Source organism: Chenopodium quinoa, unplaced genomic scaffold, assembly GCF_001683475.1.
Source record: "Chenopodium quinoa cultivar QQ74 unplaced genomic scaffold, ASM168347v1, whole genome shotgun sequence".
Taxonomy (NCBI): Eukaryota; Viridiplantae; Streptophyta; class Magnoliopsida; order Caryophyllales; family Amaranthaceae; genus Chenopodium; species Chenopodium quinoa.
Window position 1 is genome coordinate 373590 of NW_018742815.1, and position 22746 is coordinate 396335.

Consider the following 22746-nt stretch of genomic DNA (forward strand, 5'->3'; position numbering starts at 1 on the left):
AAAATCAAACCAATAAGGCTAACCAAGCTCTATTTACCACAGTATAATAGATTAGATGGTGCTTTGCCAAATCACCAAAATCAACTTTTGAGATAGTGCTTTGCTTGATCTAGAGTAACATAATTTGAAAAATGATACAAATATATCTAATTCTTAACAAAATAACCCATTTTCACCTTTGGGAAATTTTCTAACATCTTCCTCTGGTAATTTTTAGTCCTGACATTTTCTTTTCATGATTGTCAATACATAAATTATTTTTGTCTTAAGATAAATTGAGATTAGTAACAATGTTACTAAATACTTTTCCATTCTTTTATCTCTGTCAAATTCTCTCCCCTAACCTTTCTCAGCCGTAGTCTGCAAGACCATACCGACTGCTATCGGTTAGTTCGTATTTATTAAATTGGTGAGACAATCGCAGAGCCAGAGGGGATCGATGGATCATCTATATCCCCCACCATCTAAACAAAAACACTAGAAAAAGTTTTGAATATCAACTATGAGTATTGAGACTATTGAGTAGTAAAATACTCATGCAATAAGACAGAAGAGGAAACCTACATCATTGCTAAAGAGTTTAATCCACACAAAATTAAAGAGAGATCAACTTTATCTTTTTATTTATCTAGAAGATGAGTTTATCACTCATCATCAACTCTTTAAAGCAACACATTAATCAACTATCATTATCCGTAAATGACAAGCTAAGGCCCAATATTGGCTAACATCATTTCACATTTTTAAAAGGTGGTGTGGGCCAAAATATATACTTGTAAAAAAGGTGTTTCATAGAATTATATAGTTCATGGCTTCATGTGATTCATGAACTTCGTATAATACTATATATACTTCGTATTTTTTTTTGTTTCTAAAAAAACAACGGCTAAGTTTTAAAGACATTATTTGTGATGTGATATGATCACAAAATCTTAGACTAACACCGATTTAGGAAATACTACGTATATTACAGAGTAATACTACGAGTAGTACTTGGTCATTACTCATTAGGGTTGCATATATCATGATCACAGAATAATCTAAAGTAATGGCACATATCAACTTTTATTTTTATTCTAGATTATAAGCCCGAAAAAATCAAAATAATAGTGCATGTACATTGTGTTGCCATGTCAAGCATTGATAGATAATGTCATAAGAAAAAAAAACAAGAAAATTTTCTGTGATATTCTTTAGCTCTTTGTTGGCACAAGGAATTTGGAAAAAAGTTGTCCAGAAAATATACCATCTGAATACCTGGAAAGACACTGACGAAAGGCCAATACATTTTCTTGATCAGAATATGAAGAAAAAAGCTATACAAAATGTTCAACACAATGAGTTGTTTACTACAAGAAATCTTAGAACCAGAGATGGTCAGTGACGAAGGCCATTGAAATTGTATGACTACTCGACGACTACAAAAAGAGCATCATCTATATTAAGTGAAGCATAGATTAATATAAACTGTTGAAATAAGTATAAGCCTGTCACCACGAAGATTTTCCTCAACTGTGCAAAACTGAAGAGCATCAAGCAACTCTAATCTCTAGACGTGCAAATAACGGTTCACTTGTTAACTAATCTCAAAACAGGTACATATCTGATGTCCCACCAAATTGGCAATATAATACTTGTATAATAGCCTAAATGTTGCAAAGACTATTAAGCACCTTTAGCAGCATTGGATTTACTAGCATTAGCAGCTGCCTCATCTGTTCCTTTGTCCGTCTCGCGTCCATTGACAAAAAGACCAACTGACCTGAACCAGCGCATAAGATTCCGATGATCCTTTACATATAGCCATGCTTGAAGGAAAGGAAAAAGACTCTCATTTATGCCACGTTCCTCTATATAATTGTGAAAGGCATCTCTTGTTGCTTCATCAAGATTTCTGTTAATGAGAGGGACATCCAAGTTTATTAAATTTCAGGAAAACAAATCTGTTCACCTTCAACATTTCAAAATATTTGCTAATAAGACATTAAGACATGCTATAACCTTACATAGTCAAATAAACAAAACAATATCAAATGAAGCTGCGAAACATATACGCCTGGTCAAAATCCAAGGTAGACTCTTAACGACCCAAATATCTGTTATACAGCAATTATCTTCGATATTGTGTGCTTCATACCAATTTGAAACATACAAATCTTCCTTAAAATCAGCTCATAGAAGAAAACAGTAATTCTCAATCAACAAAAAACTCAATTACTAACACATCTAGACCAGAATTCAAATTGATAAGAGTAAATCAAAATAAAAGCACAAAACTTATGAATCTGTGATAAACTGATTAATAATCCATTTATCCTAACCAAATTACCATTTCTCGAACAACTCCCAATCTGAAACTAACACCTATACAACCCCTCAAAAAAAAAAAAAAAAAAAAACTTTAATTAACTTGGATATAAGTCAAAAAGCCCATTTCAATATCAAATGCCAACAAGTATGTGCATTTTGTGTCTTAAACAAGCATTGATGCTACACCAATACAGGATTTTGTCATGGGCATGGCACAAAACAGGACGCCCATCAAGCATAAATAAAAAAGTACATGATCAAAAGGAGTCAAAATTAAACATTTACGGATAGAGTTGTGGGGATCTATTAAACCAAATAAAAAGAACAAGAATCCAATATCTAATTTAATTGTTCAAGCAAATAGTATTCAACTATAAATAATCTGTAGAAATGACTCAACTCTCCCCACTATTCCAAATTTCAAAAATAAGGTATTCCTGACAACTAATTTTCTGATTTACCTTAAAAAATACATCAAATAATCAAAATGATAGATAATTTGATAATCTTCCTCCAATTAAATTAGTTAAAGATAAAATTTTAAAGCTGTATCCAATCATGAAAAAAGAAATAATAATAATTAAACCAAAAAAATTTGCATAAACACTCACAAGGGGTACGATACAAAAATAAAAAAATGGGTTGTTCTCAGCAGTCCCATAAAACTAGTTGGAACTTGGAAGTTACAGTGAAAATAATCAAAATAATTTGCCGTTTGAAAACTTTTCTTCTATTGCAAATTTCCCCCTTCCGTTCCATTAGTTCTCAAAATTGGTGTTCCCGGCATATCATTATTAGTTGTACTACCTAACATATCAACTTTGATTACATATTGTCTGTAGGGAAATGAACAGAAGAAAATAGCAGAAGAGACATTGATAAGAACAGAGTGAGACCCTAGTGTATCAGGTTATTGCTTGCCAATGTATGCCCTAATGCTGACTATATCAATGAATAACCATCGTGCTCTGCAGGTTGGCTTAGACTTGAAATATATTGCTCTAAATAAGCAAATATAAAGTTGATTAAGCTGAGCAGTATATCAGGTTGATGTTTGCCAGGTGTGCCCTATTGCTGATGATATATATCTATGTTGTCAAATGTGCTCTAGATGCCACAACTACAACTCCATGGATAAAAAATAGACATCTTTTTTTTGAATAGATAAACAATAGACATCTAGTTGTGTATGAGGCTGGGTATGGAAATAGAATTGTTTTTAAGGATCATAGAGGCATATAAAGGTAAATATTTCAACTTTTTGATTCAAAATCAAGAATTAAACAATAATCCATCCAAAATTAGAGCAGGCAATTAGTAAATGACAGAACAATCAACAAAAAACGATAACCTTTATTCAATGAGTGGCCAATGCAACCCTATCCTAAACAGAAACATTTTGTAGAGGGGAAAGACCTTGCATAGCAGATGAAAGGCAATACAGATGATTAATTAGAAGAATACACTACTAGACAAGTTGACAGAGTAAGTCTAACCTTCAAATATTTCTATGATCTAATTGTAAGATAACTACAACAGCCTTCTTGGTATCAAGTTGCTTATAAAGTTATAATCTTTGCACCTCAGTTGATACATCATTGACATATAATCACTACATCCAACTGCTAGTTTCACAATAATTATCATTCAAAGTTCATACCTAAGCCATTTCCATCAACAGCAGAAACCCTTCATATACTTGACGTTAAGGATTCTAACCTATATCATTGACCTGGGCTACTCCACTTCACTAGAGGCAACCAATCAAGAAAGCATATACATCGATCCATCTCTACTTCCAAAATCAAGCAATCCACCATTCCACCCCACCTCACATCACTTCAATAATCTAGGTTTAGAAACCACACGAAATGGTCCTATTCACCCCCCCAAAACATCTTCAATTTTAGTTTCCTAAGCAAAAAAGAATCACCATTTACAATGTACCTTACCGATTATTCACACATCAAAACCCCCCACAATCTCATGGAACTAAATTGACAAGAACACAACCGGGCAAAAATAAGCAAATATTCTTAGGCACTTCAAAGTTAAATACACCTTCAAAACCCCATTACAACCATATCAAAATATCAAATCATTGAATAAACGAACATTATCAAGTAACCAACAAATACACAATATAATTTGATAATAAACAAGCAAACAAACTATCAACTAATAGAGAGAGACAAGAAACGAACTCGAAAAGCGGGCCGGTGTATTTGTTAGGAATCATAAGGAACCCCTCATCAGTAGTCTTAGGTCTGAGTGCAACAGAGTGAATCCCCACAGCATCCGGGTACATCCAACAAAGAAAATGCATAGAATCACTCATCCCAGGTTTCGAAACATCAACATGAACAAACAATTGATTAATCCCACCATCATCATCATCATTTTCATCTTCCTCAGTAACAAAATTAGCTAATCTCATTACAGAAATACTAATTTCCTCATTTTTGTAATTCCTCTTTAGTACTGGGCCATTAGAATCCAATGCCCCCTTCATAATCGTGAAATCAGCAGGTGGGTTAACTTTCTGCAAAACAATCAATTGAATTATTGAATAAACAAATAAATTAGGGTTTAACAAAAATTAAGGATTTTTACCGGTGGTGGGGCCATCTTGGAGACTTCAAGGTAGTGGTCTTTGAGTGAGCGGAGTAAGATAGAGTTGACGGCGGAGGATACGACGGAGGAATGTCGCCGGGAAATCATGCGCCATGGTTGGTGAACGCCGGCGCCGGCGGCAATTGCTTTTCTGAACATCTTTAGATATTGATGAACTCTGCTTGAGGTTAGCTCTTTTTGGGTTTTGTGTCAATAGACTTTGGGTTATGATAGATTTTGGGTTCGAGAAGGCTCGATGAGGAATTTTTTGCAAGTATTTTTGAGTCGAGTGGGCTAAGAGGAGTTGAGTGCTATTTCGTAGTTTGGTTGAATTGGTTAAATTCTTGGTCCATGTGAAATGATTAAGAGTTTGTTCTCATACGATTATTTTCAGATCAGTTCAATTCAGCTCTAATAAGTTAAGTTTAATTCAATCAGTTCAGCTCCTAATTTCATTCTCTTATAAAATATTCATTTCACTTCAGTTCAGTTCAATTCATCTCTAATAGGTTCGGTTTAGTTCAGTTCAGCTATAATAAGTTTAGTTCAGTCAATGAAACACAAGCACTAAGGGCATGTTCACTTCAACTTAATTTCCATTTAGCTCATAATTTCCTTCTCTCATAAAATATTTATTTCACCTCTATTCAGTTCAGTTCAGTTCAACTTCAATCAGTTCAGTTCACTAAATGTGAACAGGCTATAATAGATGAAGTGTTTATGATTTGTATAGAATATTACGCAAGTACACATTGTATTTTGTAATTTGACTAAATAATGTATTACCTCCATTTCATATTTTTTGCAACTTTGGTAAAAAAAAAATGGATGCTACACGTTATTTGCAACTAATATTTTCTTTCTTTTTTAGGTTATCATTTTTCTGTATCTCTCTCTTCATCACATGCATTTCTAATTTTCTCTATCTATCTTACACTCACAAAACAAATTTAGTCTAGGAATTCATGCACCCTTCAGAGTTGCAAAAAATGTGAAACAAAGGTAGAGTACATTGGTGCACTTTAAAAATAAAGAGCCTATTACACTATTCAGTTCCATTCAATTCAATTCCTATTTTTTTTTTCTCATAAACAATTCAGTTCCATTTAATTCAGTTCAACTCCAATCAATTTAGTATCACTCAATTCAGTAAATTAGAATAGACCTTTTTTTTTTTTTTTTTTTTTGAAACCAATTAGAATAGACCTTTATTCTATATAATATAGATAGAGTAAACCAACTTTGAGTCTTTGATTTGAAGTATTATACTAGTCGGCATTTCTTTGAAAACTCCATCAGATATTTTAGATTGAGAAACATTGATCGTCAGAAATATCAAAGCAAAGCAAACAATCTGGAAGAAGCTATGAGATTCCCAACATAAAGATAAAACAACACGTGTCTTCAATTGACTTCCCTTGAACAATTGAAGAAATTGTTGATCATAATTTTACATCATCTTTCTCTCTTTCTCCGCTATTTCTTCCCTTTTTCTACATTTCCTCAATTTTCTTCGACCCAAAATCTAGCGACCCATTGAGAAAATCAGAGCAGCAAAATACTACTCCTATTTTTTTTTTTTTTTTTTTTTGGTGGATTAATTGGCAAAATCACCCATTTTCAGCCGCTTAAATTTTTAATTTGTCCAAAATTATCGGTTAATTATGGGGAAAAGAAAGCGAACAGGATCATCTGCTGCTCTTTACCATCATCCTTCTCCTTCAGGTTTTCCCTTTCTCTAATTTTTTTTTTTGGTTAAAATTTCAAATTATGCAAGTGTATTTGGTGGGTTTTTGCTAGTTCATGTAATTTAGTGATGGGGTTTGATTGAAATGTGAAAATGTGGAAAATTATGTCCGACCCATTTGATGATTTGATGTTAAGGATCGTGGGTTTTGTTTGATTTTGAGAATTTTGTGTTGATTTCTGGAATTTATGTAAAAAAAAAGGTGTGCTTTCAGTGTGATTTTGTAATTTCCTGTGATTTAATTTGTTTGCTTTTTGTTTAGATTTGTTTGATCAAAGTTTCGATCTTGTTTACTAAGAATTGAGTTTAAATTGGATACAAAAATTAGTTTTCAGTAGAGCTAATGAAGGGGTGTTAGCTTTGGATCTATTTTTAGCTAGTTAAATAAGTGGAGTATTTTTTAAGTGTTCAAAAGATTTTTATGATGTCAATTGGTGAAATGCCATATCGTAGATACTTTATTTAATAGTCAAATATTGTGGAACATGAGGTAATGAGGTATGAATATGACTGATCAATATGTCGATTTTGGACAAATTTTAGAAAATGAGCAGTGTTGGATCCCTAAAAACATGTGGCGCCTATGTTGTGCTTTGGTGCTCGAATTGGAGCTGCGTTTAGTTGGATACTTGGATATTCATCAGGACATGTGTATGAGCATCATGAATCATAGACACATTTATGTAGATCAAATTTCGTGGAAACTGGCCGTGTTAGATTTTGAGACATGCTTGTATTGGACATTGATGCTATTGTCCAAATTTAAGATACACTTTGTCTGCTGGCCAGTATTATTGGACATGGTTGTAAATGGTGTTATCCTAGACATTGTGAACTGTCGAAGTATGAGAAACTTGACAAAGTTGGGCCTCTAATCACACCTGCCTGTGTTAGACATTGGTGCCTATTGCCCTAATTCAGTTTGAAGCTACATTTTCTCGAATTATTATGATTGTAGGATGGCCAGTATTATCGGACATGGTTGTAAATGATGTTATCCTAGACATTTTGAACTGTCAAATTATGAGAAACTTGACGAAGTTGGGCCTCTAATCACACCTGCCTGTGTTTGACATTGGTGCCTATTGCCCTAATTCAGTTTGAAGCTACGTTTTCTCAAATTATTATGATTATAGGACGATGATATGAACTGCAGGATTCCTGTGCCAAGGAATGCCAAACTTTAAGGAAATTTACTGATTTGGGTTTTTACTTTTTAGACACATGCATGTGTTAGCTTTAGCACCGTATTTCAGATTGGAACAGTATTGTCAAATTTTAGGATTTTCAGGCAAGAGTGATAGCAGTGGACTTGGAGAGCCATAAAAGTTGGCCAATTATTATAATTAAGGCTAAAGTTCCCTCTTCATCAATTAAGGCTGAAGTTCCTTCATCACAATTAATGATGAAGAGGATGAATCTGTAGAATCAGGGTTTTTTCGGGCATGCTTTGGAATTTTTTTTTAGCTTTTGAGGTCTTATGCTCTTGGAAGCCTCAGTTGGACGGTTATTTTAATGCTGGGAAACACTGAGATTTTCTCTAGTCTTTTTGTTATAGTTTCACTTATACTAGGTTTAGATAAAAATGTGATACTATCTGCTGAATTCTGAAATAGACCTTCCAATGCATGTTGAGTACTAATATATATAGTACACCATATCCCTATGTTTCTCCAATGCTAAATATTATAATAATCATTCTCACTGAATTAATCACTTGACAAACCTTGACAAGCACTTTGGGCGGGGAGCTCACATTAAGATAAATTGCTTTTGGTTGTGTTACAAATGGTCATCTTAACTTCTTGATTCTTATATTACAGATTCCATGCCATGTTCATCAGGAAGGGATCTGACACTTGGGGAGGTTTGTCTTCTCCCTAGAATTGCTACTGCTACTATTCTACTAGTACTGCTTTTTACTATTGTATTATGTTATTCATCTTTGGTTATTAAATCTGCTGGCATTTTGCAATGCTACTATGCTACTGATAAAGCTCCCAAAGCTGCTAAACTAAATAAATCAAATCTAGTTAGGAATTTGGTATCACAGCTACTCGAGACCTATATGAAATTTTTAAGGTCTTCTAGCAATATCAAACATAGGCAATTAGGCATACTTTTATTCAATTCTTTGGATGTATCAAATATAGGCATAATTTAAACCTGGTAACAGTTGCTGTTCACGTCTTGGAAGAAAGTTCAGATCACTGTAGGCTGAGACCCTTTCAACCAACCAATCTCTGTACTACACTCTTATTTATTTCGTACATGTTCAGAACAGGTCAAAGATAGAAAATAAAGGCCCAACCCATTGCTAAAGCAGAGTTTCCATTGTCTAAACTCTGAAAAAACCATTCCTAGGTTTTTCACCTTTTCCCCTTTCTTGTTTGTGTCTTTAGTCAGTAGTTGTATTACTGCCATAGTGCCATTACTACTATCTCTACGGCTCTACCTTATATCTCTATCTCTTCATTATCGTTAATGCTTTTATGTTTGTGTATTTGTATCGTTTCCTTTATTTTGTGCTGAAAATGTTAGTCTATCCTATTTTTACTGTTTTCCTTTTTAAAATGTTCCCTAGTGGACCTTTCAGAGATAGTCTCCTCTCTTGTACTAGTTTGTGTCAAGGAATAGGGAAATACTGAAGCTGCATATTCAGATCTTGTTGCCCGGCAGGGTCTATAGTAGATGGTTAATGTTACATTTAGATGTTTTCTTGGAAAATTTCCACTAACTGCATGCGCATTTTCATTTGTGAACCCCGGAATTTGATTTGAAGTGAGCTTTTGTTTATTTTATGCTTTCAATGTAATGTGTTGCTACTCTTTTATTGTCTCTTCCTGATCCAAGGGCTTCTGTTGTTTACTTGTGTAGCAGAATGCTTCTGATCCAGAAAACAGTGGTATGTTCAAGCCTCATTCTTCTGTTAAAGAAATCATGGATAGTCATGGAAAGCAACCAATCTCTCAACTTGCCCTTGGTCAACATCATCATCATCACAATCTGAGCCGCTCAATGTTGTTGAAGCGCTCACGTCACCACTTTGGAAACCAGTATTCTCGTCGAAACTCATCCAATTTCCATAAGCCCTCTGCTTCTTACGGCAAGAGTAGCCCATTTCACGATGAGCGATCATGTTTTAAGCTGGGTAGTAAATACAATTCTGATTTTGGACATCATGCAGGTTTCCTTCTTTCCTCTTCCTTTATCTCATGCTATCTCTTCCTTATAATCTGTAATTCTCGGAGGTTAAGAATATAGTGTAAATTTATGAGAACTAGATGCTGGTGTTATAAGTTACATTATGAGTACGAGGATAACATTTCAAGGGGCTTGAATGCTTGATTTCTTGTTCCTCATACATGTTTAGCATGCAATTTGCTGGCTACTTATAGCAAGATAAAAGTTCATTGTTAGATCCAGGGAATAGGCTATATTGTACTTTTGAGGATTATTCTGAAATTCTCATCCCACAAAAAGATCCTACATGTGGGGAAACTAGGGATGTGGTTGCAACGAGTTGGGGTTGGGTCAACGAAATGGGATGGAAAAATGCAATTCTAAAAATTATAAAACAGTGGGTACTGCGGCGGCACACTATTAAGTAAAGTAATTGTATATCGCCCGTACTAGAGCTTATTGGGTACGAGGACAGCTATAAAGTGAAGTGCCTGTGCTACATAAGTAGGGAGTGTCAGATTGGAATATCAGTGCACTATTATCTTTCTCAGTTTTTATTAGAACTTTTTTTGAGGGTGGCTCACTGGAAATTTAAGGTTATTAAAATATCAAGTGTTTTGACCTTGGGACCTCATATTCAATACAAAATCAGAATTCAGAAATGAATTTGACCTTGGGACCTCATATTCCCAATATGTCAGTGTGAGTACTAAGCTAAAACCTTATTGGCTATGATACTTGAAGTCTCAGGTATAATCAGAAATACGGGAGATTTAAGGAGATCTTTATCTTTGAATCTAATGATTCCTCCAATGCCTTGGTGAAAAGGGATAGATACATGACAACATTCAAGTTACAAGATGACCTAGTTACTAGACTAATGAGTTGGTTTGTTTACTTCATAACGATGGTCGCTACAGCCTACAAGTGCATTTATATATGCGTAGTCATTTTGTTGATAATGTGACAATGAAAGGGTTTTTATGTGTAGAAGCTTAAGGCTTTCTGTGGGCCTGTGGCTATTTATGATTTACAGATCATTCTTAGATCCCATAATCTGCTAGACTATTGAGTAAGTATTTAACCCTGAACTTAGTTGCTGGTATTAGCGATGGCATTTTGGTCTTTTATACTACGATCAACCTTTCTACCCATTATTGTGCTACACTTTTCTCAGCTGTTACTAAATATGTTGCTGTGCTTGGCCAATTTTCTCCATTGCTGAACACAAATTCTTACGTTTTCTATTTGTTCATTTTTAAATGAAGATTTTACAGAGTTTAGGGAAAGGGCCTTCTGGCGGCCAGAAAGAATTAGGTCGAGCAGCTCGGTCATTCATGCACTTTCATCCGACGGAGTGAAGAAGGCTTGTGGTTTGTGCCAGAAATCATTCAGACGGAAGCCTCATCAATTTGGAACCACTGCCTCGGAAGAGCTATCAATTGTTGCCATTTTAGTTTGTGGGCATATTTTTCATGCTGATTGCTTAGAGCAGAGAACATGCCTTGAGGATAAAAGAGACCCTCCTTGCCCAATATGCTCAGGTTTTGTCCCAAAGGCTGAGGTTACTTGAATCAGGGAAAAATTTCCGGGTTTGTTAACATTAAACATCGTATGTAGATAGATTTAATGCAGTTAACTTGCAAGGTTATGGGTTTGTGAATGGCGGCTGTTTACTTAACGGCTTAGAATACTGTTACCTGACCTCTTAGTCGTAGGCTTTTATTTCAACAGAGCTTGTTGCAGAGTTAGGAAGCGAAAATTGCTATGTTCAGGTGCTGTGATAGAATATGATAGTTAATGGCACCATTTCCTTACAATGTTATATGTACTGTAATATCTAATGGCAGAATCCTTACTTCGAATAGAATACCGGCTCATCTTATTTTCAAATTGTTTTTTTTTTGGATAAGTTACTATTTAGGGAGGACTTTGCAATGGAATTTACGAAAAGTTGTCTATGTTATAATCACTAAATGAAACTGCAATTTATTTATTCATTTTTTAACGACAGTCTAATAAGGAGGCTAGCTTTCAATCGACACAAGACTATATGGAGGAAATTTACACTTCTTAAACAAACTTATACAGAAACTAAAAGGGGATTGGGGTTACAAATGCTAAGAAACTGCAATTTATTTATTCAAAGAGGGTAGCTTTCAATCGACTCAAGACTATATCGAGGAATTTGGGATTTGGGGTTACAAACACTATGAACTGCTTGAAACTTCGGTTTTTTTCTACAATTTTATTATTATACAATCTCATCAAAAATAATTTTTTTCAAGAGTAAAAAGTTCTAATAAAATTAGAAAAGGAGATATTTTGAAATACCTCTTTGAATAATCAATCCCATTTTCTCTCTCTCTCCACCAACCCTTGAACCCATGACCTAGGGCTTTAGATAGTGTATCCTTAGCCACCTAAGCCATGGAGGGTCAGTGCTGCAATAATGTGCATGTTATTTTAAATAATTCAATAAACTTGGACTTACCCTTCAACGTGGCCATGAAGTTGAATATTAGTTGGATCTTGGACTTGGAACTGGTTTTTGACGATTTTATTTCTTTAGCTAACCTTCCTAACGAGTAACGACCAAATAAGTCATATAGTCCTACATACAAAGTATGTACTATTAGCAATGTATACACGTGTGTGTGCTTGTTCCTACAAAACGAGACATAAAATGTTCGTTGCCCTACTTGCCTTATTACGAGTTGTTTAGAGACTTGGAACAATTGGTGATACGTCAATTCTTTTGATCATCTCGTTAAATTATAACTTTCAAGCTATTGAAAGAACTTCTCGTAACATTTAGCTAGTACTCCAACCCTCCTTTTTTAACCTCAATTTTAAACTTATTTCTACCTACATTTTAATTTATTTTTATTTGTGATACCTATTCTCTCATTAGTAGTTTTGTATCCAACACTCCTATACAAACCTAATTTCACCTTTTTCCTTGCTCCATATGACCATACAATACATGTAACGCAATATATTCAATTGTCGTATTTACATCTTAAAATATGAAAGTAAAATTTTACAAATATAATACAGTACTCACTTTTAATATGACATTGTAAATAATAAATCGTAAACGTTTAAGTGAATATATGCAAGCAAAGAAATAATGATATATATACTAAGGGTTTGTTTTGATTTACTGAATTGAGCTGAACTGAATTGAACTGATTGGAGTTAAACTGAAATGAATTGTTTATGAAATAAGGAAATTAGGAATTGAAAATACAGTGAATTGAAATTAAGTTGAAGAAAACAAGCCTTAAGTATATTATATGAATATATATATAATGACAAAGTAGTAAACATACACAAAAAGGTCAAGAGGAGTAACATCAAATTGAAAAGGCAGTATATTAGAAAGATCGATAGCCGTTATCGAGCTGGCTGATAGTGATGACGATTGATAACATGGGAGCCTACATTAACTAATAACTGCCATTTCTTATAATAAATAAATACAAGTATTACGACTTTTATATAAATATAATTAAATAATAATTGATAATTTCTTATGAAGAAATCCAGCCAACACCAGTCTAAATCTTGGTCTCACAGCCAACTCTTAACTCTAAATTAAACCACTCACCCTAACTAACTTATATACTTATATTCAAGCTCTTTGCTAATGATAAGCAATTAAGTATTATTTTGACTTTACTAGTACTATAAATTATACCTTGATTGTCAATTTATATACTTGTATTTTACATGAGTAATAAAACATAGCATTACGAATATTATATGGTAAAGAAATGTATTTTTTTTTTGGTTAAATATACATAGCTATATATATATTGGTGCAATGCTTATACGAGTATATGGCCTTCTAAATTTGAGTCATGACCATCATATACTTCATATATACTCCGTATTAGTCAATATATTATCTTTTGGGAGAAAAAACATATACTAAAATTTATTAATCAATAATCATATGACATTAAGGTCATTAACAATAAAGTCAATTGTTTATCCTTTTAAATTGAAGCATTTCTTAAAAATATAAATCCTAGTATCAAAATTTAGCAAAATATCCTTATTGACAAAATTTAGCATAACTCGCAATATTTAAACACGCTTAAAGTCGTTTTCTCATTGAGAAAGTGATTTGAGCAAGTACAGTTGTTGAATATGATGCACTTAATGACAAATTTTAGCATAAGATATTCTATATGACGTTAGCCAAACAACTTGTCTAGGACAATTAAAAATTGTACATCATCATTTTGTACTCGTAATTTCATAATCCGTACTTTGTACGAGTATAAATTTTCCAACTCTTATAAATTCAGATCAGGTTGTTAATGCGATTTTTTTGTATCTTTTGTTGCTTATTAATATAAGTATTTAAAAAATTAATTAGAAAGCTTCCAATTTAATTAAGGACGGGCTAATAAATATAATTAGAGAACGCTAGAATGTACTCCGTAATTAACAACTTAAAATGTTGCCATTACCCGGTTATCGTTCTCAACATTTTGACAAGTACAATAAATTGAAAATGATAGCTTTGTGTTGTCACAAAAAAAAATAAAAAAATGATAGATTTTAGAATAATTTCAGGAGTTCTTGATGAGTTAAGGGTGAATAACTTTATAGTTGAGCTTTGACATCACTAATTTAAGTTTTTTTAATATTCTGATAATGACAATTTTTATGTGTAGACATTTTGGATTTGAACAGTCATTAGATACTTATGAAATTGCATTTTGGATATATCTTTACCCTCAAAGATCATTAAAACAACGATTGAGTAATGCAATAAGCAGCACATAAACATCAAATAGTCAAATGCATTTTCTAAAATGATATGTACTTTGGAAATTTATGACAAAGATATGCGTAAACGGTTTAATTAATGTTTAGTTTTTCTCAATCATTCAATTTTTAGGGTCTGTTCTCTTACGTTGAAATTCAGTTCAATTCAACTCAGCTCAGTTCAGTTCAGCTCCTAATTTCCTTCTCTTATAAAATATTCATTTCAGTTCAGTTCAGTTTAGTTCAGCTCAGCTCAGTTCAGTTCAGTTCAGTTCAGCTCAATTCAGTTCAGCTCAGTTCAGTTCAGTTGAGTTCAATTAATGAGAACAGACCCTTAGATTACTTATATTCATCTCTAAGGTATGCACACACACATATATATATATATATATATATATATATATATATATATATATATATATATATATATATATATATATATATATATATATATATATAGGATTTAGCCTTTTCCAAACTAATCTATATCTAATCTAATCTAAGGTCCTGTTCTCATTGACTGAACTCAGTTGAACTGAACTGAACTGAACTGAGCTGAACAGAATTGAACTGAACTGAAATGAAACGAATATTTTATAAGAGAAGGAAATTAGGATCTGAGCTGAGCTGAACTGAACTGAACTGAGCTAAGCTGAACTGAACTGAATTTCAACGTAAGAGAACAGGCCCTAACTTAGTATTTAAAAACTCAACCCACAATCATTCATATGCCACATCTCCTCACAACCTATTTGTATGCCACATGTCCTAACAACTCACTCATATGTCACTTGTTACTTCCCTACCTTTTCAATATTAAAAAAAAAAATTTAAAAATATTACATAATGTTAAAGTCTTTAATCTTTATGCATTCCGTAACTTGCGCATTTAAGTAAGAAAATAAAGTGTTTAATTTCTACCATGATAGAATAAAGTTAAATTAATTATTACATAAACATATGAAGTATAATAAAAACATTCTTTTTATCTCTTAAACTTAAATATAGCTTAAACTAATATGTCATTTCATATTCTACAATATTCATGTATACATACTTAATTAAATTAATTATTCCTTCAAATTCTTCCACAATTCCACTCTCACCTTTTTTTTTTTTATAAAAAAAAAGTTTTCACAGCATTCACCTCAAAAGTCATATAACAATAACTTCGTAGTTTCAACTATTGAAAAGCATACATTTATATAAAAATAACCTAAATTATAACCTTTGCATTGAACAGGCCAAAATGCTAGTTTATTTCTATTTACTCCACCATTTAAGGGAAACCAATGCTTCAATTTCAAATTCAATAAAATTAAGACTCTTATAAGATATTATAAATATAAATAATTCTTTCAAATTTTGATCTTCCTACTCACATTTATATTTTTCTATTGGACCAATCACTTTATGGGTCATTCTTTCATTGACATATTTAATAAGGGGCAATTTTAGAGATGAATATAATTTATCTATAGTGCTATATAAAGAGAAAGGCCATTTTGGTTGATAAATTTGACTTTTCTCAAAATGCCCTTTTCTTTTTGCATAATTACATCTTATAACAAAAAAAAAAAAAAAAAAAAAAAAAAAAAACATAACTTCCTTTAGGCGGTATATTCAACAAAAATAACTTCTCTTAGGCGGTTATCAGCCTATTTATTCGGTTTACTAACCACTTAAAAACTTCTCTTTTGTTGTTTTGCATACTATTCAATTGCATACATTTATATACTATATATATACTAATACGTTTGCATCACTTTTTCTCAGGTTAGTTTTTCTTTTTATTTCGTCTTTTACTTTTATAGATATTTCCTTTTTCCTTTCCTTTTTTCATGGGTATAATGACTATAATCTAATGGTTTATACAATAATTATATTATATAATTATACTGTTTTTTTTTTTTTTTTTTTTTTTTTTTTTTTTTTTTTTTTTTTTTTTTTTTTTACAGAATAGATATACTGATTTCAGTTCACTTTTCATTTTATATAGTACGTCGTACTAATCTTTCCTTTTTTTCATGGGTTATAAACTTAAATCTAATATTTCATACGCTAAGTAATTATTTATATACGAAGTATATTTTTTTGACAAAAAATATTTATATATATTGTTTGAATAGAAGTAATCAATTATATAATTAAATATACTGATTTAAGTTGCATCACTTTTTCAGGATTTCATCATTGTAATCTAAATCTTCCACTCACTAATTTTACATGGATAATTTTTGTAAGTATCTTCAGTTGTTCTTCATTATTTCTTTTAGTAAACTCGGATAAATTTTATATTGATCCGCAATACTTTGTTATTTACATAGAAAATTTGTAGGTGGCTTAATATTAAGAATTTTTGTACGTACTTGGATAATTTGTTGAATACTTTGTTAGTTTTTATATATATATATATATTTTTTTTTTTCCGTATAGTTGATTTTTTGTAATTTAATTTGTCATTTGTTTTGGTTAGAGGAAGTAAAAGGTTATGACCTATTACAGTGGTTGCCAAAGTTTCGGCAAAATTTGATTGTTTTTTGGTTGGTAATTTTGGTATGAAGTAGTAAATATAATTTATTGATCAAGTGATTACAATTGATTATTTAGTAATATTTTATAAGTATTCGCTCTTTATTAATGCGCACAGTTTTTATTTTGGGAGAAAATTTTAAGTTTGATAACTAATAAGGAGAAAATCTTAAAAGTTTCGGTGTATTAATTTATCTTTGAATGGAATAAATATTAATTAGAAACATCAAAAAGATTTGGAAGGATATAAGTATATACGGAGTAGTGTTTTTTTAACATGTTGAGTTATACAATATGTTTTCTCATTACACATGAATTTTTCTAAATAATATTTAAACTATTTAAAACATCTTATATTTTTTGCACGCATTGCGTGCGCCTCTAACCTTGTATAGATAATACAAAAGTACCACAAGTCCACAAGTTCACATATACATATTTATTCTTTTACTCGAGAACATAAAAACAAGCAAACAATAAAAATTACCTTTAAAATCACTCGAGAACATAATAACAAGCGAACAACAAAAATCAGCTTATATTTCACCCAAAACCTAATGGACAAACGGATATTTAGCACAAGAATTGAGGGGCATACACAATAATTTCCTTCTAAAGCACCCAAGATCAATAATTGAGTGACAAATTAACAAGAAGATTTCCACTTGGCAAAGTTGGCGATACTATTGGACTATTGGTATCTCTTAAACAATTTGTAAACTTACCAAAGAATAAACTTCATATTATTCGCACCAAAATTTTACACAGTTAAGGTTCTGGCCCCATAAAATATTTTCAAGGACCCAAAAAAAAAAAATTATGAGTAATAAATAGAAAATGATTTTTTTTTTTTTTCCTTTTTTTTGGTTATAAAAATACACTTGGCTATTGTTTGTTTATGGGCCAATAGGAAGATCCGAATCTACTTATCAGAACATTCCAACTTTATAAAAATAAAAATTCTTGGAATAATTCCAAGCATCAAACTCACCCTTAAAAATAACTCACCCTCTTCTACCATTCAATCGCCCAAAAAAAAACAAATTTGGACCAAGAACAAATCTTTTTTACTACCCTTCAAAAACCCACAAAATTTATAGAAATTTAAACGTTGGGTGAATGGGTGTTGCTCAAAATTCAAAATTTTGATAAAAAAGTTTCCAAGATTTCATCTTTTTTACTCCCATTTTCCGGCGGTCGGAATAAATTCGACCGTTGGATCAAGTTAAGTTGTGAGAAATTATTGTTCTTTGTTTGGGTATACTTAATTTCTGACATGGTGATGTCTGTAATTTCACCAAAAAGATCATCTTCATTGAGCTCTGTATTTTCAAAAGTCGGAGGTTATTACAGTAAAAAAAGGTGTTCTTCATCTTTTTACCCTTCTTCTTCTGTGATTTCTTCATCTTCTTCAATGGATATTGATGAAATGGAAGAAGATGAAGATGGTTCAACAATGGAGATGGTTCAAATTGGAGCTTATCGCACAAAGAATGTGTTGATCTTGATGAGTGATACTGGTGGGGGCCACAGGGCTTCTGCTGAAGCTATTAGAGATACTTTTAAATTGGAGTTTGGCGATGAATATAATGTGAGTTTTTCTGGATTTTGATTTTCATTTTTAATGGGGTTTTTATAAATTTTCTGTTTTTTCTTTGTTCCTCTTAAGTTTTCCTGGGATTTTTTTCTTGATTTTTTTGGGATTTTTGTGCTGTCATTTGGTTGATTTTTCAGCTGGGTTTTATGAGTTTCTCTGACATTTTCTGGTGTTTTTCTGGGTTTGTTTTAAAATTTCTGGGTTTTTCTGTGTTCCCTTGAATGTTGTGGAAGGGTTCTGGGATTTTTGAGCTGCCATTTGGTTGATTCTCTTACTTGAATTTTACTTGCGAAGTCAGATGGTATTTGTAAGCTTCAAATTTGTTAAATTCATAATTGATAGTGGTAAATTTTGCTATTTTAAGAGTTACAAATTTACAATTCTGATATTTATCCTAGGATTTATGCATCTAATGTAAAAATAAAAATAAAAAAGGAAGTGAATTTTATAACAGGTGTTGTAAATTACCTGACTTTTGATTATTTCCTACAAATATTTTGGCCTTTTTACTTTTTAAATTTGTTGGTACTTTTTGGTTGTACTTTCAGAATGAAATTACTTGATAAAATCTGAACCTTCCTTTATTTGTTATTTTCATAAATGTTGTAAGAAAGAAATTTCTATGAAGTTGTCCAATACCCTAAATAAAGAAAAAATACAAAATAATTAAAATACAACCCTACTTTATTTTTAATCTTGCTGTCTAAATCTTTATATTCAAAAATAGAATCTGTATAACATGGTTGTCACACTGTAATTCCAGATAATTATAAAGGATGTATGGAAAGAATATACTGGATGGCCATTGAATGACATGGAAAGACAGTACAAGTTCATGGTGAAGCATGTTCAACTTTGGAACCTTGCATTTCACAGTACTTCACCTAAATGGATTCACTCCATGTACCTTGCTGCAATCGCCGCCTTCTATGCTAAGTATGTTTGTCTTTGCTTATATGATGTGTTCGATTTCTTGTCAATCCTTTGAAGAATCTATCAATTATGTCTTTCGAATTTGTAGTGTATACTGCTTTTTTAGCTCCTTATTAAAAGAGATTAGGTCTAAAGTATAGAAGCTTTATTATTGTGATCATGATCGATTTTTCCAAATGATTTATGACATACATGTGGCCTATCATTGAAATGATTGATGATTTTAATCATGGTTGTTACTAGTTCATAATGCTTATAAGAAATGACTAATACTACATGTTGGTAATCATATACTTCTTTTAGAAAGAGCCTTATTTATTGGCTTACAATTAGTCAACTATTAGGGGTGAACCATCACTAGCTACGATTTGCTTGTTTAAGGGGCATTCTTCCCTATGTTATGTGGATATCTAATGTTGTGAATAGACTAGACTTGCTTGAGTTATTACTAATACACGGTATATAAATGGCTAATGATAGAAAGTTTTTGTGTGGATGAAGGGAAGTGGAGGCTGGTTTAATGGAATACAAGCCGGATATAATCATTAGTGTTCATCCTCTTATGCAACATATTCCCTTGTGGGTTTTGAAATGGCAAGGACTTCAGAAGAAAGTGATCTTTGTAACTGTTATCACTGATCTCAACTCTTGTCATCGAACTTGGTGAGTGGCAATCAGCATTGATCACTCGAAAATCAGAACTTACTTGTCTTTGCTTTAGATTGTTTTTAACATTCAGAACCAATTTAATTTCTCAGGTTTCATCCTGGTGTCAATAGATGCTATTGTCCCTCAGAGGAGGTTGCAAAGAGGGCTTCATTAGACGGCCTTGATGACTCTCAAATCCGTGTTTTTGGCTTGCCTGTTAGGCCTTCTTTTGCTCGTGCAATTCTCTCAAAGGTGAGCATATATATGGTGATATCACTGAGCTGCAGCATTGTGCTCGTGCTAAAGAAATTCTGCTCGTGTTAAGCGTGTTTGTTTATATGAAGATCTAGGCTTAACAGTTACTAACACAGTAACACTTCTGCTTGCAGGATGACTTGAGAGTAGAGCTTGAGATGGACCCAAATTTGCCTGCGGTTTTACTAATGGGAGGCGGTGAAGGGATGGGACCTGTACAAAAGACTGCCAAGGCTCTTGGAGAGTCCTTGTTTGATAAACAGCTTGGGAAACCCATTGGTCAATTGATCATTATATGTGGCCGTAATAGATCCTTAGCTTCTACTCTTGAATCGTTGGAATGGAAAATCCCGGTCAAGGTAACTTGCCTTAACCTTAACAATATAACCTACCTTAACCTTAACAATATAACTTGTTTCGTCGAATAACAATGCATTTTGATTTATAGGTTAGAGGGTTTGAGAAACAGATGGAGAAGTGGATGGGAGCTTGTGATTGCATTATAACAAAGGTAAACCTTAAAACATCTATTACTCTTAACAATTTTCCCCTGCTTGTGCTCTTAAGCCTAAAATCGGACTCAAGTTGAATGGTTTCGGATTTTAACAGGCAGGACCAGGGACGATAGCAGAGGCAATGATCAGGGGTCTTCCAATCATTCTTAATGATTACATCCCTGGACAAGTGAGTTTATACATTGGCTTACATCTCAATGATTGTTCGTTCATGTAGACCTGTCATAAACTGACACGACCCCCAAACCTAAACGAGGAAAACCCTTATACAATAGGCTTAAAACCTCAAAATTCCATACAAAGTTCAAATACATGCACCAATCATCCAAAAAAAATTTAAAAATCTTACTCATGCATGATTTTCATAGCTCAATGCTAATATCTAGCCCCTTTTTTTTATGTTAACTTCAGGAGAAAGGCAACGTACCATATGTAGTAGAGACTGGTGCAGGTGTATTCACGCGTAGTCCTAAGGAAACAGCAAGAATAGTTGCAGAATGGTTCAGTACCAAGCGCGATGAGCTGAAGAAGATGTCCGAAAATGCCCTGAAGTTGGCGAAACCAGAGGCCGTGTTTGAGATTGTTAGGGATCTACATGAACTAGCAGACCAACGAGGGCCGTTAGCTAACTTGCCTTACATGCTGACTTCCTCATTTACAAGTCTAATTTAATTTCATTTCAGTGTGTTAATCATCATTATTATCATCTATTAGATTTAAATGGTTCAATTATTTGTTTTTTGGTAGGAAGAAGTCCCTTGTACAGCTAGTTTTTTTGTATTCTTTTGGCCCTCTAATTCGATCAATCTGTAAAAAAAAAAAAAAAAAATGAAATAAGAAAGAAACAAAAAAAAGATTGAATTTCATTAAGATTAGTTAGAGAAAATCTGATTCCAATTAAGGATAAAAGTCTTAATGTCCTAAATGGTTGAAGATTATAGGTTGTTTTAGTAAAAATGGATTGTGAAATGGGCACTTATTTATTTTTCATCAAATTTTATGTTGATTTTTTTAGTTATATATTTTGGATTTTGTAAAAGTAATTAAGAGAGTATTGTATTGAATTGAAGCTTGGGCTATATTAACGTCATTGTTCATTTCTACAATTTTTTTTTTCCCCCATGAATATGTGCCAAAATAATGTTTCGGGAAAAATAAAATGGGACGGAAATATTATGTTTTTAATTTTTGTAATCGAAGTTAATAAGATATCAAAGTTGCTTTCCTTGAATGTTTATTATAGACATTGCTTCTAATCTAAGGCAACATAATACATTAGTGCTCTTGACATATGTATGATTGATAATGACATGAAATATATTTTGCTAAAGCAAGATTGTCTTGAAAGTTACAATTAGAAGTTACTCTCATTACCTTATATTATGAAAGGGTGTTCATCTGAAAATAGAATAAGTTTTAATGCATGATGTTTTGTCTAATTAAGCAAAAGTAGTCGAAGTTGTCTTAGAAAGAGTTTTGGCTCTCACGTTCTTTAAGCAAAACGGTACAGTAAACTAGTCATTTGATCAACACATCGGTTCAGTCATATTTGATTGATGAACAATTTAGATTGGCCACTCGAGTTATAGATGTAAGTTCAGGTTTATTTGTGTCTAATCCTATAAAAT

At 32.4% G+C, this 22746-nt stretch overlaps 3 protein-coding genes across 5 annotated transcripts; 2 read left to right on the forward strand and 1 right to left on the reverse strand.

Moving 5' to 3' along the window:
* Window positions 1–1264: 1264 nt before the first annotated feature.
* Window positions 1265–5260, reverse strand: LOC110725560 (mitochondrial acidic protein mam33-like). Its single transcript, XM_021905011.1, has 3 exons — window positions 4924–5260; window positions 4515–4852; window positions 1265–1894 (listed from the first exon to the last, which is right to left on the reverse strand). Exons 1-3 carry the CDS (start codon window positions 5080–5082, stop codon window positions 1666–1668), a joined length of 726 nt encoding a protein of 241 aa, XP_021760703.1. The 5' UTR covers window positions 5083–5260; the 3' UTR covers window positions 1265–1665.
* A 909-nt stretch (window positions 5261–6169) lies between these two features.
* LOC110725561 lies at window positions 6170–11822 on the forward strand. 2 transcript variants are annotated; one of them, XM_021905012.1, is made up of 4 exons: window positions 6170–6648; window positions 8494–8537; window positions 9548–9857; window positions 11122–11822. In XM_021905012.1, the coding sequence occupies exons 1-4, from the start codon at window positions 6588–6590 to the stop codon at window positions 11424–11426; spliced, it is 720 nt and encodes a 239-aa protein (XP_021760704.1). In that variant the 5' UTR covers window positions 6170–6587; the 3' UTR covers window positions 11427–11822. The 2 variants fall into 2 exon arrangements, with proteins under 2 accessions (XP_021760704.1, XP_021760705.1); XM_021905013.1 differs by having other exon boundaries at window positions 6172–6648; window positions 9551–9857.
* A 4985-nt stretch (window positions 11823–16807) lies between these two features.
* On the forward strand, window positions 16808–22182 carry LOC110725562 (monogalactosyldiacylglycerol synthase 2, chloroplastic-like). Of its 2 annotated transcripts, none has more exons than XM_021905016.1 (8): window positions 16808–16877; window positions 19531–19703; window positions 20202–20363; window positions 20459–20600; window positions 20738–20962; window positions 21052–21114; window positions 21213–21287; window positions 21530–22182. In XM_021905016.1, the coding sequence occupies exons 2-8, from the start codon at window positions 19582–19584 to the stop codon at window positions 21788–21790; spliced, it is 1050 nt and encodes a 349-aa protein (XP_021760708.1). In that variant the 5' UTR covers window positions 16808–16877; window positions 19531–19581; the 3' UTR covers window positions 21791–22182. The 2 variants fall into 2 exon arrangements, with proteins under 2 accessions (XP_021760708.1, XP_021760706.1); XM_021905014.1 differs by lacking the exon at window positions 16808–16877 and adding an exon at window positions 18061–18761.
* The last annotated feature ends 564 nt before the right edge of the window (window positions 22183–22746 follow it).

What these genes read in the sequence shown, in the direction of transcription:
- LOC110725560 (XM_021905011.1), bottom strand. Translation starts at nt 5,082, where the DNA reads ATGTTCAGAAAAGCAATTGCCGCCGGCGCCGGCGTTCACCAACCATGG. An exon ending in CCAAGATGGCCCCACCACCG is followed by an intron (nt 4,853 to 4,923) that starts GTAAAAATCCTT and finishes ATTGTTTTGCAG; the next exon opens with AAAGTTAACCCACCTGCTGA. An exon ending in TACACCGGCCCGCTTTTCGA is followed by an intron (nt 1,895 to 4,514) that starts GTTCGTTTCTTG and finishes TCTCATTAACAG; the next exon opens with AAATCTTGATGAAGCAACAA.
- LOC110725561 (XM_021905012.1), top strand. Translation starts at nt 6,588, where the DNA reads ATGGGGAAAAGAAAGCGAACAGGATCATCTGCTGCTCTTTACCATCAT. An exon ending in CCATCATCCTTCTCCTTCAG is followed by an intron (nt 6,649 to 8,493) that starts GTTTTCCCTTTC and finishes CTTATATTACAG; the next exon opens with ATTCCATGCCATGTTCATCA. An exon ending in TGATTTTGGACATCATGCAG is followed by an intron (nt 9,858 to 11,121) that starts GTTTCCTTCTTT and finishes TTTTAAATGAAG; the next exon opens with ATTTTACAGAGTTTAGGGAA.
- LOC110725562 (XM_021905014.1), top strand. Translation starts at nt 18,447, where the DNA reads ATGGTGATGTCTGTAATTTCACCAAAAAGATCATCTTCATTGAGCTCT. An exon ending in ATCGCCGCCTTCTATGCTAA is followed by an intron (nt 19,704 to 20,201) that starts GTATGTTTGTCT and finishes GTGTGGATGAAG; the next exon opens with GGAAGTGGAGGCTGGTTTAA. An exon ending in ATGATTACATCCCTGGACAA is followed by an intron (nt 21,288 to 21,529) that starts GTGAGTTTATAC and finishes TGTTAACTTCAG; the next exon opens with GAGAAAGGCAACGTACCATA.